The sequence below is a fragment of the Scomber scombrus genome, chromosome 15 (genome assembly GCF_963691925.1).
Source record: "Scomber scombrus chromosome 15, fScoSco1.1, whole genome shotgun sequence".
Taxonomy (NCBI): Eukaryota; Metazoa; Chordata; class Actinopteri; order Scombriformes; family Scombridae; genus Scomber; species Scomber scombrus.
In genome coordinates, this window is record NC_084984.1 from 25,437,167 (window position 1) to 25,457,423 (window position 20,257).

General features: G+C 41.0%; 2 protein-coding genes across 2 annotated transcripts in view; both read right to left on the reverse strand.

Annotated features, from left to right (window-relative positions):
• Positions 1 to 12,026: 12,026 nt before the first annotated feature.
• Positions 12,027 to 13,400, reverse strand: LOC133994961 (tripartite motif-containing protein 16-like). Its single transcript, XM_062434204.1, has one exon. It carries the CDS (start codon positions 13,398 to 13,400, stop codon positions 12,027 to 12,029), a length of 1,374 nt encoding a protein of 457 aa, XP_062290188.1.
• A 3,133-nt stretch (positions 13,401 to 16,533) lies between these two features.
• The window catches only part of atp8b1 (ATPase phospholipid transporting 8B1), a 31,289-nt gene continuing 27,565 nt past the window's right edge, over positions 16,534 to 20,257 (reverse strand). The window contains exons 23-30 of the mRNA XM_062434205.1: positions 20,129 to 20,257; positions 19,843 to 19,999; positions 19,532 to 19,755; positions 18,910 to 18,993; positions 18,210 to 18,455; positions 17,762 to 17,900; positions 17,291 to 17,421; positions 16,534 to 16,802 (exon numbers count right to left, since the gene is read on the reverse strand). Of these exons, the coding sequence (XP_062290189.1) occupies positions 16,569 to 16,802; positions 17,291 to 17,421; positions 17,762 to 17,900; positions 18,210 to 18,455; positions 18,910 to 18,993; positions 19,532 to 19,755; positions 19,843 to 19,999; positions 20,129 to 20,257 (1,344 nt within the window). The 3' untranslated portion in view covers positions 16,534 to 16,568. The remainder of the gene's footprint in view (positions 16,803 to 17,290; positions 17,422 to 17,761; positions 17,901 to 18,209; positions 18,456 to 18,909; positions 18,994 to 19,531; positions 19,756 to 19,842; positions 20,000 to 20,128) is intronic.

Sequence of the window (20,257 nt, forward strand, 5' to 3'; positions counted from 1 at the left end):
TCCCCCTCGTCAGGGAGAGAATCACTCCAAATCCACGGTCCAGGATCTCAGGGTATCCAAAAAACCCAGCCTGTATAACATAACAGGGCTGATATAAATCTATTCAACCTTTCTTAACTGTACAGTTTAATTTTATCAATATCAATGTATAATGCAACTTTTCACTGTTAACGTGTTAAAAGATAACTGCTGCATCGCAATATTAACACATGAAATGTCCACTTCACTGTTTTGTAGTGAAAACCATTAATATAAAACCACTCACAGTTCACCATTAAATGCTCAGATTACTGATACCTCGTACCTATACACACCACAGCACAGTAATATACAGAATATATAGCTTCATAACCCATGAAACTCAGCTAAATTATGTCTTTCTCTGTTCATACAATGTAAATAACATGCACACATACTCATTTTACACACATATTCCCGTTTTCCTTTACTATCATTAGAAAAATACCACAACACTGTGACTTTATGTTCCCGCTCGGTAGCTAACCCACCACGAGGCTAAGCTAATTCACAGAGCTATTTACTAATACAGATAGTACTCACCGGGACAATAAAATAATAAAACAAACACAAGATGTTCCCAGGGTCGCTTCAGTGGTTCACCGGATTTTTCTCTGTTTACACAGTTCCTCCTTTTAACAATATAAAGTGTATTTTTTAAAGTTTCATCACTCCAAAACCTCTGTGTCTCAATTATCGTCTTGCTGCTCTCTGTGTATTTTTCACACACTACCGCAGCGTCTCTAACGTGAAGGAGGCGGGACATGCGTTGCCTTAACCAATAGCAACTCAGCTAAACTGAAATGAACCAATGAAATCAATTTGAAAAGTTTTTCTTCACAGGACCACCTACTGAATCAAAAAGACCTCTGAGATCAAATGAAATGATCAATGAAATGAAGAATAAAATAAAGAATGTAGTTATGAATTAAATAATAAATGTATAAATTAAATAAAAATAATTCTCAGTGAAAGAACATATTTCTAACACTTTCTTCCAACATATTTAGTAACAGTTGGGTTTCTTTTTCCAACAGGTTACACACTCCCCCCTTAATTGTATGCACGTCCCGTTGCATACACAAAGGGCTGCTGGGTAACTACTGATTCTGCCACTTCCAAAGGAATGTTTGTTAACCAATCTCTACTGGCATTGTTATTAAGAGAATTGGTGAAGGCGGTACTCAATCCTTGAAACAAGGAAGTAACAACAGAAACTAGGGGATTCCCCAACTCAGGGTAATGGAACCTACGTGATGGCTCACGTTGTCTGAGTGATCTTCTGACAGGAATGTCTGCTTCTGTTTGTTCCTCTGTCTTTTCTTGAGTTGGTATCTCTGCCTCTGTATGATCTTTAGCTTCCGGTTCCATAAGACTTCCTTCCACAGGTTCTGAACTAGTATCAGGTAGGTCTCCAGGTAAGTTATGAGTTTCCATTTCAGGTACATTTTGATTTTCCATCCCAGGTAAGTTTGCTTTTTCCTTCTCAGATGGAGTTTCTGTTTTCTTTTCAGGTGAGTTTTCTGTTTCCTTTTCAGGTGAGTTTCCTATTTCCTTTTCAGGTGAGTTTTCTGTTTCCTTTTCAGGTGAGTTTCCTGTTTCCGTTTCAGGTGAGTTTTCTGTTTCCTTTTCAGACTGAAGGACATCACTTGGCCTTACAGCTCCTGGGTCTGAATCCGCATTGACCTGATATGGGTGAGGTTTTGCAGGGCTTTGACTATGATTACCCAGGGCGGGTGATGGATTGTGTCTTGGTTTATCATACACTTTGACAAACCTCCTGTCTTTGACATCTGGTAAGGCAGCAGTTGCATTCCAGCTTTCACACTTGTCAACATCGTCTGAAGCAAAGGGTTCTTCATCTTGTTGGATGGCACTTTGCTGCCTTGTTCGAGGTCTCTTAGGACTGCTTTTCATCTTTTGTTCCTCTCTCTCAGTTTCAGGAAGAAATCCACATGGAAGTAAAAGGTCTCTGTGTAGCGTCCGTAGGGGACCTTCCTCCTTTTCTGGTTTCACAGAGTAGACAGGTAAGTCTCCCATCTGCTTGGTAACCACATAGATCATGGGCTCCCAACGATCAGCCAGTTTATGTTTGTTCCGGAGGCGGAGGTTACGGACCAGGACTCTATCCCCGACAGCCAGTGTAGATTCTCTGACAACTTTATCGAATCGCCTCTTGTTTTTCTCTGCGACCTTGCGAGAGTTTTCGATGGCAACCTGATAACTTTCTTCCAGGTGAGATTTCAGGTTCCTTACATACTGAGAATGTGAACTGGACTCTTTTCCCTTGACTGGCAATCCAAAGGCTAAGTCTATGGGTAACCGGGGTTGTCTCCCAAACATTAACTCATATGGGGAGAACCCGGTCACATCATTTCGGGTGCAATTGTAAGCATAAGTGAGAGGTTTGACATGGTCTCGCCACTGTATCTTCTCTTTGTCTTTCAGAGTGCCTAACATGCTAAGGAGTGTTCGGTTATACCGTTCAACAGGGTTTCCCCTGGGATGGTAAGGGCTTGTCCTCACCTTACGAATACCTGCCAATGCACATAGCTCCTTGATGGTATGAGACTCAAAGTCCCTACCCTGGTCGCTGTGAAGGCAGGAAAACCATAATGGCCCAAGAAGTGTTCCCATAAGGTTTTAGCAACGGTACTAGCTTTCTGATCTCTGGTAGGGATGGCTACGGCATATTTAGTGAAATGATCCGTAATAACGAGGATGTCCTTAGTGTTGTCCCAGTAAACAAATTTCGGTTCTCAAAACGTTATGAGAACGTTTTTTTTTTAGTTGTAGGAACGTTTTTTTAACGTTGCAACACAACCCAGTATACTGGTATAAACGGCAAGTTTTTCTGACGTAACCAGAAGGTTATTTTGATGTTCCCAGAACGTTTTGAGAAGGTTATTAGAACGTCAGGATTTTTATCCTCAAATGGTAAATGGACTGTACTTATATAGCGCCTTTCTAGTCTTTTCGACCACTCAAAGCGCTTTACACTACAACTCATTCACCGCATTCACACACATTCATATACTGATGGCAGGCAGCTACCACGCAGGGTGCCAACCTGCACATCAGGAGGAATCTAACCATTCACTCGCATTCATACACCGTTGGCACAGCAACGGGAGCAACTAGGGGTTAAGTGTCTTGCCCAAGGACACATTGACATGTAGACTGGAGGAGCCGGGAATCGAACCGCCAATCTTCCAATTGGAGGACAACCGCTCTACCTCCTGAGCCACAGCCGCCCCAAGAGTGACCACCTTGCTGTGCATTATCCATTACATGGCAACCTGTTAAAGCTAAAACAAACAAAATATGACCAGAGGGCTGGCAAAAACATTGTTGTGCTGCCCCAATCCACCCTCAGGGATCACGTACAACCCAAATCACATTCATTACATAGAGTATCAGCTGATGCCATTGGGTGGAAGTTACATGTTGCCGTATACTGAATAGGTAACAATTCTCTTTTACTTTTTCAATCAAACTGCTACAATGATGATGTGTGTGTGAGGTGGAGGGGAAGAGGAATTAATAGAATAGAATAGAATAGAACTTATTGATTCTCGAAGGCAAATTCAATTGCTTTGTAGCTCAACAAAACAAATGATGTATTCTGATGGCAGTTCGTATGAAACATTTTCAGAATCTTTCAGCAACGTAGCTGGATCAGTGGATCTCTGCCTCATCCCTTTCATTCCACTAAGGCGCTATGAAGAGGATGGTCAGAGTTCCGAAAAGATGGTTTCCAACTTCCTTTGTGTGTGCATTGCTCCACCACATCCTGTCCAGCTGTCTTTCATCTTTCTGTTTTATGTTGCCTCCCCCGCAGCATAGAACAGTACAATTGGTAAAAACATCTGCAGCATATTTTTGTAGATGTCTAAGGATATGATGCCTCCTTAAGAAAGAGAGCAGCTTTGTCCTTTTCTGTAGAGTGTATCTATGTTAGGGGACCAGTACAACTTGTTGTCCAGGTGAACTCCCAGATATTTGTAGGTTAGCATTACCTCAATATCCACCCCACGAATTGACTGAAAAAGGAGCTTGGACTTTTGGAAATCCACTATCATTTCCTTTGTCTTTGTGGTGTTCAGTTGGAGGCAATTGTAAATATGATTATATTGTGGGGAATGGTGCAATATTTGTATTATTATTATTTTTGTATGGCATATGTGCAATAACTTCTCTTGGTGCAGGAACCTCTGGGGAAAGTTAGAAAATTACCCTCAAATAACGTTACAACTATCATGTTATTAGAACGTTTTAGGAATGTTATATGAAAACCGTCATTTATAGAACTTTCTTAGAACGTTGTGGGAAGGTTACCCAAAATTCTACCAAATGGGAACTTTAGGGGAACATTCTAAAAATTACTTTATAAAAACGTTATTTCATCTGGTTATTAGAACGTTTTAGGAATGTTATATAAAAAACGTCATTTATAGAACTTTCTTAGAACGTTGTGGGAAGGTTACCCAAAATTCTACCAAATGGGAACTTTAGGGGAACATTCTAAAAATTACTTTATAAAAACGTTATTTCATCTGGTTATTAGAACGTTTTAGGAATGTTATATAAAAACCGTCATTTATAGAACTTTCTTAGAACGTTGTTGGAAGGTTACCCAAAATTCTACCAAATGGGAACTTTAGGGGAACATTCTAAAAATTACTTTATAAAAACGTTATTTCATCTGGTTATTAGAACGTTTTAGGAATGTTATATAAAAACCGTCATTTATAGAACTTTCTTAGAACGTTGTGGGAAGGTTACCCAAAATTCTACCAAATGGGAACTTTAGGGGAACATTCTAAAAATTACTTTATAAAAACGTTATTTCATCTGGTTATTAGAACGTTTTGGGAATGTTACGTTAGACACTAACATTTATACAACGTTCTTAAAATGTTCTTTAGGGAATGTTCAATAGAAAACTTGTTGGGAACGTTTTGGGAAGGTCACCGGAACGTTATGTGTTTGCTGGGGTGGCTGTCTGGCTCTAGTGAAAGGAAATCCATACAGACCAACTCCATTGGTCTAGTTGTTTTGATGTTCACGAGTGGGGCAGCCTTGTCCGGTTGGGTCTTTCTTCGAACACATCGCTCACATGTTTTCACTTTTCTCTCTACGTCAGCAGCCATCTTTGGCCAGTAGAATCGTGATCTGGTGAGTTCAAGGGTACGTTCAATCCCTAAATGTCCCATGTCATCATGGAGATTCCTGAGTACAATAGGCCGTAGGACATCTGGGAGTACCAGCTGAAATAGGGTTTGTCCCTCACACTCCCGTGTCCTGTACAAAAGGCCTGACTTCATTTGAAGCCGTTTCCACTCTCTCAGGATCAACCGTTCTTCAGGAGAATCTGCCGTGTGATCTGCAGGTAAGTTGTCGGATTCCACCAAACTGATAACACTGCTGATGCCAGGGTCTTCTCTTTGCAGTTTCATGAGATCAGACTCACTGTATTTAGGCACTGTTAGGATCCCATCCTGTGACTCATCCTCCTCAAGGACAGCAGGAATTGCATCTGCATGAATGGCAAGTGAGTCAACATAGCCAGGGAAAGGTGAGAGCTCTTGATCTTGCTTCACAGTATGTCTTTGACAAGTAGCTTGACAATTTCTGGAGTCACCAGTTCAAACATGTTTATGGATGTCAGTAGCTGAGAAGTGAACTGGTCAATCCTTTGGCTTTCCTCTTGTGATGTGGTATCATTTTCCAGCGCACCATGATGTCTCCTTGACAGACCATCAGCATCCATGTTCTGCTTGCCAGCTCGATACTTGATGTCAAAAGTGAATGTTGAGAGCGCAGCTAACCAATGGTAGCTCGCAGCATCAAGCTTGGCTGTGGTAAGTAGGTTTGTCAAGGGATTGTTATCAGTGATAACAGTGAAAGAGTTTCCATACAGATAGTCATGAAACTTCTCTGTGATGGCCCATTTAAGGGCCAAGAATTCAAGTTTGTGCGCTGGATATCTTGCTTCACTGCGGGAGTCCTCTACTGACATAAGCAATTACACGCAGTTTCCCGTTTTGCTCTTGATATAGAGCAGCTCCTAATCCTGTCGTGCTGGCATCAGTGTGGAGCACGTAAGGAAGTTTAGGATCTGCGTAACCAAGGACTGGAGATGATGTCAGTTTGTGTATGATCGCCTCAAAGGCTTGTTGACACTCAGTGTCCCAGCGTTAACCAAAAGGCTCTTTTGGGTTGAGGTATTTCCCATCACTGAGGCCTATCTTGACTCCTTTCCGCCGTGGTGGGTAGCCAGCAGTGAGTTTGGTCAAGGGTCTGACTATCCTTGAATAATCTTTCACAAATCTCCGGTAGTAACCGGAAAATCCGAGGAAGGATTGGAGTTCCTTTAAGTTCTGTGGTCTCGGCCAGGTTTTCAAGGCTTGAACCTTTTCAGGGTCGGTCTTCACTCCATCGCTGGACACAATATGCCCCAAGTAACGCACTGAAGTCTGAAAGAACTTACATTTATCAGGTGAAAGCTTCAAGCCATATTCCCTGAGACGGTTGAGCACGTGGGTGAGCCTAGACTCATGCTCCTCCAGAGTGTCCGAAAACACTATTAGGTCATCAAGGAAGACCAGGACCTCCCTCAGATAAATGTCACTCATGCACTTTTCCATGAGCCGTTGGAATGTGCTCGGTGCATTGGTGACTCCCTGAGGCATCCGGTTGAATTCCCAGAATCCAAAGGGGCACACAAAGGCAGTTTTTGGCTTGTCACTTTCATTCATCTCAATTTGGTAGTACCCAGACTTCAAGTCCATCACTGAAAACCACTTGGATCCAGCGAGAGCAGAAAACGACTCCTCCAGGTTTGGTAAGGCATAAGAGTCTTTTATCGTTTGCAAGTTTAACTTTCTATAGTCCACACATAGGCGTACATCGCCATTCTTCTTTCTCACCACCACAATTGGCGATGAAAATGAGGACTCTGATTCTCGGATTACGCCTGCATCAAGAAGGGTTTGGAGGTGCTTTTTGACTGCTTCATAATCACGAGGATGAATTGGGCGGGGTCTCTGTTTGATGGGTGTCTCGTCTTTCAACTTGATGTGGTGTTGGATTTTCGTCGCATGACCAAAATCAAGGTCATGCTGGGCAAACACATCAGAGAAGGTGTTGAGCTTCAGAGTGACTCTTTCCTTCCACTTCTCAGGTAGAGAGGGCCCAAAGTCAAAGCTTTTTCCAGGACACGTCTCCGTTTGATGAGTGGAGCAGTCAACAACATGCTTCTGACCATCCCCATCAATTAGGTGATTCTCCACTACAGCATCTGCAACAGTCAGGTCTGCAATGACACAGTTGGTAGGTAGAATGATGTCATGTTCAGTTTCATTTCTAAGGAGAACAGGCAATTTGTTGGAGCCATGCTCTGGCAAGGAAATGAGACAACAGTCTACAAACACGCCACCTGGCAGAGTTGATCTGGATGGTTGTTCAATCAGAGCACATTTCTCTGTGTTGACTAGGTTGACACACATATAGCCTTCAAGCATCACTCTTTGTTTTGCTGGGAGAACTGCTTGTTCCCTTCCTCTGAGCTTCACAAAGCCGAGTTCTCCGCTTGTTGCTTGTTTTCTCCTCAGTTGTAGTGTGCGAAGGACCTGTCTGTAGCCATAGCAGGATGAATTATGGGAAAGTGAAAACTCATCACAACACTGATCATAGAGGGGATCTAAAGTGTTGGTGCCGATCAACAATGGGACACCACTGTTTGACCGGAGGTCAGGAACGATTAAAGCCAAGGTTGAAATTTCAGGCTCTGACTCAAGAAGGGCTCTAGGGAACTTGAGGTCAACCTCTATATAACCCAGGTAAGGAACAGGTTGGCCGTTTGCTCCCTCTACTTCAAGGATGTTGCTGATGGGCTTGATAGGATGATCAGATAGATGGGTCTGATAAAAGGACTTGGCCACCGTGGTGACCTGTGACCCTGTGTCTAGTAAACAACTACAGTCCACCCCATCCACATTTACATTGGCTGTACACTTGCTGCCTACAAGACGTTTTGGCAATTCCCTTTTTCGTTTGACTCTGTGGCTGTGAGTCATGGGTTTTTGTTCGCCTGTAGATGGGGGATATAGTGGTTTCTTGGCTTCCATTTTCCCCTCAACAGAAGCCTGTTCTAGTTTAACTGGGGAGTGGTGAATGAGCCATTCTGAGCTTCCCAAGCACGCTGCTTCTCCCGGAGCTCTGCTTTCTTGGCCTGCACAAGGGTGGGATTGGGTATGTTATCACATGTAGATGCAATGTGACCATCTTCACCACATTTGAAGCAATACCATGGCTTCGGTTTCACTGTCACAGTCATTTGCTGGAGTTGTCCTTCCGGCTGGGTATTTTTTGTCTTCTGTTTCTGTCTTACACTTACTGTTGTTTTCTTTTTCACAGGGTTCTCTGAGCTACATGCACTGAGTTTTGCCACCTGAACCTGAAGTTCAGCAATCTGTTTCTGTATGTCTTTGGTCATGTTTAAGAAGGCATCCTCTGTATTCTGTGGCATGACAATATCCTCGTCGTAGGACATGTGTGCAGCGTGCATGTTTGACATGACTTTTGGCTTTGTGAACCCGAGGTGCTGCTTCATTCTGCTGGTTTTGTTAGCCTGTTTGTCCTCCTCAGTTCGCAGTAAGAGCAGGAGCTCTGCAAAAGATGGTGGCTTACTCCTGAGCTGTTCAAGCTGAAGACTGGTGATCAGAATACTATTCCAACATCCACGACAGAATTGCTTGAGAAGTTGTTTGTCAGAGTCGCCGGCAGCGATTCCTCCTTTATTGACCACATATCTCAATGCTCTATGAAGTCGCTGCATGTAATCAGACGCTTTCTCCCCAGCAATTTGATTGTTGTTCAAGAATCGTGCAAAAAGCTCATCCCCATCTTCGACAGTGGCATAAGCAGAATCAAGTAAGTTCAGGTACTCTTTTGGTGACGCTTGAGGCCCTAATGACTTGACTATGTTTGCAGCAGGGGCCAAAAGACTTTCAACAATTTTCCTCACCATTTGGGAGTCAGGGATAGATGGGTCATGCAAGCAGAACTCCATACTGTTGCGCCACGTGTCATAGTCGACTTCAAAGTTTGGCTGAGGATGTCGCCCAGAAAACTGTTTCAGTTTACAAGGAGATTGAATGTGAGATGAAACTTCACTGCTCTTGACAATGTGCTCAACCACAACACGCTGTACTTCTGGTGTGCTGAGTTGATCTGAAGGCAAGTGGAAAGTGCTAGTTCTTTCTCCTCTTGGAGAGAGAAAATCTCTGACCTCGATGCCAGTCTTGGGTTTGTAAGAGTCCTGACTCACTTCATTGGGGACACTGACAAAGCTAGGGGCTGCAGCTTGGATATCACTTTGTGTAAGGGGTGGCTCAATTTCCACAGGCTCTTCACTGACCTCAAGTGGGGTTTCAGTTCTAATGGATTTACTGATCCTAGCCAGCTCCTCACGAAGGATGTCTACAAACTCCCTGCCGCTCAACTTGGCTAAGTCTTTCAACCCAGAAAGGTAAGTATTTGTTGCACTGGTGCCTGCATCACTTGTGTAAACGCTGGCAAGACTCTGAACATGGTGGATAACTTCAGGATTGGCAGTGCATGGTCTTCGGTAAGGTAAGACGTTGGCTTCAAAGTCGTTCACAGCAGTGCCATGTTCAAACTCTGCAATTGCCTGGGTCTCAGAGTCTGCGCTAGGTACTCTGATTATCCTAGCGATAGATCCATATTGCTTGAGTAAATCAAAGATTTCATTGTCAACCTCAGTGTTGGTTAACCCACTAACTAAAACAGCATTTGGGATCTTCACACTCTCTGTCAAAATAATATCCATGTTTAACCAAGGTAAAACTGAAATGTGAATAAACTTGAAAATGATATGGGTTAATAACAACCAAAATACCTCAAATGTTGAATTCTCTTCCAAATACACTCGGTCACAGTCCAGTTACTCAAAAGATGTCCATTTAATTTGATTATGAATGTGAATTCATGAATTGCTCCTGGCTAGCTCGCCAAGTTTTACTGTGTAACCCACTTGACAGGTAAGTACACACTAGGTTCGCAGGGCAAAGTAATAAGAAGAGATTGGACACAGCAATGAGTAAAAGGAACACACAGGTAAATTTAAGCAAAACACTGTATTAAACATACATAGAAAATAAACAGTTTACATACACTGCCGGCAGTTACTTTTGTTCTTGTTTGAAATGTCTTTTTTAACTGGGTGCACCCTAAATAAAATAAAATGTTTTACCCAAAAGAAATAGTTCAATTCGAAAGTTCTTGGAAGTCCTTCCCCACAACCCTACCACTCTGGCAGGACAGAGAATGAAGAATGGAAAGGTTCCTCCTCAATCCAAATGCTCACACGGGTAGCTCGCCATCCCCCTCGTCAGGGAGAGAATCACTCCAAATCCACGGTCCAGGATCTCAGGGTATCCAAAAAACCCAGCCTGTATAACATAACAGGGCTGATATAAATCTATTCAACCCTTCTTAACTGTACAGTTTAATTTTATCAATATCAATGTATAATGCAACTTTTCACTGTTAACTTGTTAAAAGATAACTGCTGCATCGCAATATTAACACATGAAATGTCCACTTCACTGTTTTGTAGTGAAAACCATTAATATAAAACCACTCACAGTTCACCATTAAATGCTCAGATTACTGATACCTCGTACCTATACACACCACAGCACAGTAATATACAGAATATATAGCTTCATAACCCATGAAACTCAGCTAAATTATGTCTTTCTCTGTTCATACAATGTAAATAACATGCACACATACTCATTTTACACACATATTCCCGTTTTCCTTTACTATCATTAGAAAAATACCACAACACTGTGACTTTATGTTCCCGCTCGGTAGCTAACCCACCACGAGGCTAAGCTAATTCAAAGAGCTATTTACTAATACAGTACTCACCGGGACAATAAAATAATAAAACAAACACAAGATGTTCCCAGGGTCGCTTCAGTGGTTCACCGGATTTTTCTCTGTTTACACAGTTCCTCCTTTTAACAATATAAAGTGTATTTTTTAAAGTTTCATCACTCCAAAACCTCTGTGTCTCAATTATCGTCTTGCTGCTCTCTGTGTATTTTTCACACACTACCGCAGCGTCTCTAACGTGAAGGAGGCGGGACATGCGTTGCCTTAACCAATAGCAACGCAGCTAAACTGAAATGAACCAATGAAATCAATTTGAAACGTTTTTCTTCACAGGACCACCTACTGAATCAAAAAGACCTCTGAGATCAAATGAAATGATCAATGAAATGAAGAATAAAATAAAGAATGTAGTTATGAATTAAATAATAAATGTATAAATTAAATAAAAATAATTCTCAGTGAAAGAACATATTTCTAACACTTTCTTCCAACATATTTAGTAACAGTTGGGTTTCTTTTTCCAACAGGTTACATGTACACTAAAGCATATATTGTATTACACAAAATAAGTGAACAGATAAGTTATACAACTAATAATTATTACACCCGTCATGTGATCTCATCTGTCTTTCTGGAAAGTGTTCCTGTTACTCAAAATAATCCACAGAACAGCAAATAAAAGCAAAGTATTTCATGGCATAACAGCATATAAGCAGCAAATTAAGTGATTGATAAATGTATCATTTGTGCATCTGTAATAAAACTTATCGGGAACAGAACACTAAACATTTAAATATAACCGAAACCGTATGATACATTTCAAACTACCACAATTTGACCAACATGTGAGTAATGAGACACCATGATAAAATAAACACTGGCTTATATATGTTTTACATACAGCAACTCAATAGCTTGACTGTGCCCTGCTGTTGAATGACAAGTGATATTTAAGCATATTTAAACAGTGCAGAATCATCATTATAACAAAGAGAGCTGAGCAACAAAGATGGAGACAAAATCAATTTAGAAACAAAAAAAAGATTGTCACTCATCACCTTGTTGGTAATAAATGTCTATTTGAGCTCACACAGTTCAACTGAGTAATCATTGCCATAAACACTGAGTCCAGCATAGAGAGGCTGAGTGAATGTGGTCTGGACTCTGTGGAGGAGAGTCATGGTGTCAGAGACGTTGTAGAAGGACAGAATACCTGCACTGTGATCCAGGTACACTCCCACTATGGAGGACTCAGAGCCTGAGATGGAAGTGCTGACTTTATTATGAATTAATTTATATTCATCACCATCACACTCTAAAGCCCAAGACCTGTCATTACTTCCTAATGTACTTTCATTTCCTGTTCTACTAATATCCTTGTAAGTGACTGCTACCATGGCTCCGTGTTTTTCCTTCTTTATCTCCCAATAACAGCATCCAGTCAGACTCTCTCTACTCAGGACCTGTCGCTGTTCAGTGAATCTGTCAGAGTGATGAGTATACGTCTGTTCTTCTCTCATCACTGTTGCTTTTTTGTTCTCTTCAGACAATAACAGCCGTATATGTGCTGTGTTTGGATCCAGTGTGACATGAACAGAGTATTTTAAGAACTCATCTCTGGTCTTGGGCTCCTCCCTGAAAACGTCCTGTATTTTATCTCTGAGTTCTGACACAACCACAGTCACACTATCAAAGTACTGCAGAAGACGGAGATTGATGCTGGGTGAGTCTGTATATTCACTGAGATGTGACAGTGAGGGGTAGTTCTGTAAAAACTGGATGTGATCCTTTGTGTCTGAGAGCTCTTTCAGTTCAGTATCTTTCCTCTTCAGATAAGTGATCTCCTGCTGCAGCTTCTCCTGAAGCTCTTTGACTTGACTGACTTCAGTTTCCTGCCTGGATCTGATCTGCTGCTTCACATCAGAGCTTCTTTTCTCATTGAGATGGATCAGTTCATTGAAGATCTTCTCGCTTTCCCTCACTGCTTCATCAGCAAAGTTATTAATAGTTTCCATCTCTTGCTGAAGCATCTTCACATCTTTCTCTCTGTCCTGGATTCTCTGCTGGACTTTTTGCTGACTAGCCTTTACCTCTCTCTGCTTTTCATTCCTCTCTGCTTCCACTGAGACTGTATCATGTCCTTTATGTTCATCCATGGAACACAGATAACAGATACATTTTTGATCAGTGCGACAAAACAAATTCATCACCTCATTATGATGAGAGCAGATGTTCACCTGAGGCATCTTGGAGAGGTTGACCAGCTTGTGTTTTTCAAAGGCAGGAGATTCATAATGAGGCTGTCTGCACTGAGGACAGCTGTCTTGATGTTTAATACAGTTCATACAGTAGGTGTGTCCACAGTGAATAGTCACTGGATCCTTCAGTAGATCCAGACAGATTGAACAGGAGAATTTTTCCTGGTCCAGTTTAACTGTGTGCTGCGCCATTTCACCTCTCAGAGACAGTGAATGTCAAATAGTTTTTACTTTCACTCACAAGAGAAAAGCTGATCTAGATCTACAATCCTCGTCTTCATTTGCTGACATGCATTGAATACATTTCAGCTCTTCACAGCATGTTGGCTACACCCATCTGTAAACTCGTAGATCTGTGAGATCTGATAGTGTCCTGATAGGACAGGCTGTACTTGAATGCAGGGAGAAGAGGGAGGGGTTAACCAGCTCAGTTACAGTCCAGGAGGAGGAGCTCTTTGAGCAAGTCAGCATGTATTTATAGCACCTATTTACAACATGAAGTAAAGAGATTGAGACATCAAAATTCTACTTAACATTTATTCAGCTCTCAGTAAACAACCTAAGCTTACCCTGCTAAAATAATAAGTCACTTTTAAGTGAAAGTCATAAATTAAAGGTCCTCGTTCAGTGCAAAGATGCATTCTCAAGTTCAGCAGGCAGCTTCATCAGCAGTGGTTCCTTTCCTGGTAGTTGCATAGCTAAGACAGTAATAAAACTAAATGTGACTGCCAGATACCCACCCTTGCCAGATAACACTGCTGTAGCCTTATATTAGCTTTGGCTGTACAGAGCATGGAAGGGTGTGGATTTACCCCTATTTCTTCCACTGTACTCACACCACAAAGGAATCCATCGCCTCACAGACAGTATGGATAGTAGGAATGATTACAGTGACTAACACTTTCAGCACACATATGGCATATGAATACTGTATTAGAATCAGCATGGAAAAAATCTGAATCCAGTTGAACTTGGTGTGCTTGCTGTGCCATTTCAACTAACAGCCTTTGATTCATTAATGGAAGATGAATAGTTTGGGCTTGGAATGTGTTTACAGTCACCATACAACAAGAGCATGGATTTTAAACATCAAAAACATTTATTTCTCATAGCACATAACTGCAAACTTACTGCAATAATGAATATGTGTCTGATGTCCACACCCAGTACTCTCAGCAACACATAAGTCTTCTTAAGTTGTATGACATAATTAAAGTCATCTATGCTGCAGGAGACACCAATCAAGTTCTAATAATTATGATTTAATCAAATTCAGTGTTGAGGAGCTATGTGCACACGACTTCTTGAAGAATTGTGCCCTTTATTTGTTGTAAAACTGCAGCTGTAACATTCATGCAACAGGATGGGACTTGAATAGATGCTGTGCACTATGCAATTTATGCGCGTCACATCCACACACAAGCATAACTTGACTCGTTATTTGTGCCTCTTGAAGTTAGTAATTAATTCACATTTAAAACATGTAACTTGACACTGTGTGTGTATGCTGCACTCTGATCGGATTGTCAGGACCTTAACAAAATTAATGAGCAAAAGCAATTCAGTCATGTTAAGGGGATTATTACAGGTAATTTCCAGTGCCTGCATTATTGTGTACACTAAAGCATATATTGTATTACACAAAATAAGTGAACAGATAAGTTATACAACTAATAATTATTACACCCGTCATGTGATCTCATCTGTCTTTCTGGAAAGTGTTCCTGTTACTCTGAATAATCCACAGAACAGCAAATAACAGCAAAGTATTTTATGGCATAACAGCATATAAGCAGCAAATTAAGTGATTGATAAATGTATCATTTGTGCATCTGTAATAAAACTTATCGGGAACAGAACCCTAAACATTTAAATATAACCGAAACCGTATGATAAATTTCAAACTACCACAATTTGACCAACATGGGAGTAATGAGACACCATGATAAAATAAACACTGGCTTTTATTAACAACCACATGATAAAATACCATCATATATGACAGAGACCAAAGCATAGCTGCTGGTACAATCAATAGTTCTGATCTACTGCCTCCATTCATTCAGTAAATTAAAACATCATCTGCATACAGTAACATTATCATGAAGGGGATAAAGTAACAGTCAGAAGAATAATGTGTTAGTTTTGGCTATGCACTGCTTTGTAGATTTCCTAAATCTGGTTGTAGCACCAGAAAAACACAGATGTCCTCTTTGAGTTCATTGTAAACAACCAATGACACACACATACACATAGAAAAAGTCATTATTTTTGACGACTTAGGGAACGGGTGATTTCACTTCCAATAAGTAAAAAATAATATTAATAATCAAATGAAAATAAATCAAGGGCTACTTGTGATTCTTTTCCCATTAGATGATGTACTCAAGATGCACTTGAATGTACTTTCCACAAATAGTAAAAACTTGAAAACATGTCGCGACACTGCAGTTTAAGAAAGACAAACTACATCTCCTGTCTACAGAGTGATATCAAAGGTGAGGTATTGAACAAGTGATATTAAGATCCAGAACTCAATAAAGCTATTTAAAAGATTTAAAGGCTGAAACTAAAGCTGAAGTCCATCAAAATGTGTGATTACAGCAACCATCTCTAAGGACACTTGTGACACAGCAGTGGATAAAGATCATTATTCACAATTCATTTTTAAATTAAGACACACTTTATAACATCCTGCCACCTCAGATAGCCTGGCATAGCAACATCCAACCATTCTTTATGATAAAACATTAAAAGAGGATACTGTGACATATTAAGTTTTAGCCCGTTGTTTTTAACGTGAGGCAAAATGTTTGAGTTTACATCTAAACGAACAAAAACTATAACAGATATTGTGGTCTGATTTCATGAAGCTAACACTAGTGAAAACATTAATATAACAAGTGGACACTGGGCTAAAACTATGACTGTCAAAATAGTATCATATTAAACAATGTTACAGCCAAGGGGACAAACTGACTAAAAATAAAGTTTTATTTTAAAAATCCTGAGTTAAATGACATTGCTGGTCACACTGTCGCAGTATGACCTCAAACCCCCGGTAACGGCGGTCATCTCTTCGGTGAGCTTTTTTTTTTTTTTTGCATTTTAACAGAGAGAGTCTGTGCATAGAAGAGGAACTGGAGTCTGTGGAGACCGAGTCACTGACTGGAGAAAAAATACAGTACATTCAGTAGCGCTTCCAAATAGCTGTTGATTCTGTGCCGAACTTCCGATGTTGAAAATTTCAACAGCGTCTCCACAGATAAAGATGAGGACAAACCAAACACTACTTGCGTTTTTTCCAAATATTTACAAGCCCTCCCGCTACAGTTTTGCTCCGTCTTCCGCTCTGCCCCGTCAGATGTTTTCCGCCTCTCTGTGGGAAACCTCCCTGATGCTGTCCTGGGGTCCACTGCGGGGCTGTGGCCGCCGCCGAATGCTCCGCCCAGACGAGATGAGGTCGGCGTAGCCTCGGGAGTGAGAGAAGGCGTAGGCAGAGCGGCGGGAACGTCGGCCGCGCTGGAAGGTTGGTGCTTTTTTCTTCTCCTCCTCTTCTATCTCCATCTCGTACTTCTTCCTGTTTTTCTGAACCTAGGGGGGGATGGGAAACAAGCAGGTCACATTAGAGAAACATTGATTGTCATAACTTTATTTAGCTAATTATATTTCATGACTGACTTCTATTCTCATCTTGTCCTCATCTGAATTTTATCTGGTCATTCTGATACTAAAATTTAACAAAAAACCCCCCAAAAAAAACAGCAGACAGTAAAGTCACATTAAAGACTTTTTTGTTTGTTTAATAGCCTTCAGCCATGTCTGGTTTTGATTATACAACCATTTAATTTCAATGAATATACACCCTCCCTCAACTTATGTGGTACCAATAACACTTGTAAGGAAGCCCATTTATGCCACTTGAAAAAAATAAATAAAATCCACCTTTTTTCCCCCCTTATTGTTCAAGATAGGACACAATTGTGTGTATTTATGGTCATTATTATTAGAGTATGTAATATTTCAAGAAGCCTCATCAACATTTCCCTGCAGGCTGGTAGCTTGACTCCAAGAGGTCTTACCCTGTCTCCTACAGAGGGCCAGATGGATTTATGGAGGAACTGGATGCAGATGACGGGCAGCAGGCTGATGCCCACTGTCAGGATGATGGTTAACCACAGGTACGGCTGACGCATAGCATTTGATGCAACACCTGTGAACACAAAATAAAGAGAATTATGAAAAAGAGGTTTGATATGGCATTTAACGGTCCACAAAGACAGATCAACTTTAAAGGGGAAGACACTTCAAAGTCCTACAGAACGCTGCTTTAAGAAACATCCAATCAGAGATCTTCAAACTCTGCTGCTGGGAAACTAATGGAAGAGAGAGTTGAGCTTTGCAGAACTCGAATCATATAGTTTGGATTTTAGATCTAACCCAACAACAAAGCACTCACATTTAATATTTTCTTTATAATAGAAATAGCTCCTGATGCTTATGGGTACTGTAGTATTCTAATCTCAATATCTGATTACTGGTTGGTGACTGACCGGTGAAGGTGAAAACTGAGGGGAAGATGACGTGGATCCCAGCACTGTGGATGTCAAACATGATGCCAAAGTAGATTGCTATGCTGCCCAAGACAGCAAAGCAGTTGACAAAGGTCCAGTAAGAGGTATCCAGAGAGATCTGACAAACAAGAGGTGAAGGAGACAGCAAAGGTCAGCAGGACATTTAGTTGAAAAAATAAATAAATTACACTGTCAGAATATATTGTGGATTTTTTTTTATTTAATGCTTCCAGGAAATAGGGATATTACTTTTTCATTTAATTAATATTATACTTCGGCTCATATTATCCAATGTTTACAATGTACTGAACATATAACAAGTAACAGCCAGTCAGTGTGTTATCGTCAAAATATTTTTAACATGCCTAACACAGTTGCTAGAACCCCCCCTCCCCAAAAAAAACCTCAACATAAATGTTCGACTAACCTGCAGGTTGACGGCAAAAACCAGTGACGTAGCAGTGACGACTGCGAAGGACTGGTAGTCAGAGGGGGCTTCTCCATCTTGCCCCATGGTCTGCAGGAACGCTCCGTAGGGGATGAAGAAGATGATGAGCGAGACGAAGATGCCGTGGAACAAGCTGACGAAGAAGTTTCTGTAGTTGAACAACGTCCCCTGCTGGCCGGCCAGGTACAGCTTGGGGAATTTCAGGCTCAGTTTGTCGTTAACATCCTGGGGAGGAGGAGGAGGAGGAGGGGATCATAAAAAAAAAGTTCAGTTCATCCCTTACTGAGCAAACAGAATGTAACAGATTTCCAAACCTTTATAACAATGCATTGTGAGTTTCAGATCTTTGGTATTTATCACGACAATGTATACTTTTAAAGCAAGTTCATAATGATGGACAGAGAAAACTGAAAATAAAGCTTTACCTTTAGGAGTTTTTATTAGTTTTGTCTATTTAAAGACAGTAAATGTAATTGACTTATTATTCCCATTATGATCGTTATTATTGTCAATTCTCAGTACATCAACATGTGTCTTAGCTGATATCTTATGTATTAATTTTCAGATCAAACTGTACAATTTTAACCGTACGAATTACCTTGCCATGAATTTGGATGTAAATTTTGGACGGATATTTATTTATTTAAGTTTTTGTGTCCATGATAAAGCCGTTTTTTACCTGGTCAAGAAGTCCAACTAGTAGAACCGGTAAGCTGCTGTAACAGAGATTGTAGAGTGTGATGAACCAGTCTTCATAGGCGACCTGCAGAGAGGAAAACAATCATTTAGCATCTCTATCAGCATCTTTTCTACAATCTACAATATAGTTGGACAACTTAAATTGTGTTTTCCGTGACACTAACCACAGACACACACACACACGACTGTAAACATCGAGAGGCGAAGGAAGAATGATGGTGTTGGAGAAGTCAACTTAATAGTGAAGTTGGTCCCTTTTATGACCCTATTATTGCCTATTCTGAGAGTGACCACATCAAAAGACAACAGTATTGCGCAACTCTGGCATTAAAAAATAGCCAAAATCTAAACTACTGCCTAGAATGCCATGAAATATGCTGTTGATATTCATGGTTTAAATCGTTCTAATGGCAAAATGAACTTTTCTCCAGCTCCACCTAGAAGACAAAATTTAAATTTACACATGAGAAATTTAACAATCTAATGGTCAAGTTGGACTTCATGTGTTTCTGTCTGCCTGGATCATGTAGGAACATCTAAATATTTGGGGATAAATTGGGTCTTGGACTTGAATTAATAAGACTTAGTGCTGTGCTGCTGACCTGTGACGAGTATCCGCTGAAGAAGGAGTACCAGAAGTGGACCAGCGTGAAGGCGAAGTTCTTGAAGAAGAAGTAACGCAGGAATTTGCACATTCGGATGTAGGACCAGCGGCCGTGCACCAGCAGGAGGCGCTGCAGGTAACGGAACTGGGCGAAAGCATAGTCGCTGGACATGACGGCCTGCATCCCCTCCTGACCACTGATGCCAACGCCGATATCTGCAGCTAGAGGGACAGAGGGAGAGTTTAGATTCAGTTCACTAGATTACATTCAATTCCTTTAATGAAAGCAAAATCTATTCATGAGCTTACTCTTGATCATGTTGACGTCATTGGCTCCGTCTCCGATGGACAGTGTCACAGCCTTCTTGTATTTCTTCACCAAACTTACTACGTTGGCTTTCTGCTTAGGTGTGACACGACAGCAGATGACTGACTCGCACTCACAGGCCATGTCCACGAAGTCAATCTGTAGAGCAGAAAAACACATTTCACTATGTTTGTGATCATGTAAACCATCATGAGATGCATTATCCATTAAATACTTAGGCATGCAATCATATCCTGCTTTTATACTTTTGAATTAAGTTAGTTGTACCTGTCTCATCTCCTTCTCCCAGTCATTCATTGGCTGTCCGTCCTGAGGGCTACTGGGTGGCGGTCGCTTTCCCAGGCGACGAAGACGCAGGCGACGGCGTTTCTTCTTCTTTTCATACAGAATCTCATT

Bases quoted from the DNA above. Each gene is read 5' to 3' on its own strand.
- LOC133994961 (XM_062434204.1), bottom strand. From the start codon at position 13,400: ATGGCGCAGCACACAGTTAAACTGGACCAGGAAAAATTCTCCTGTTCA.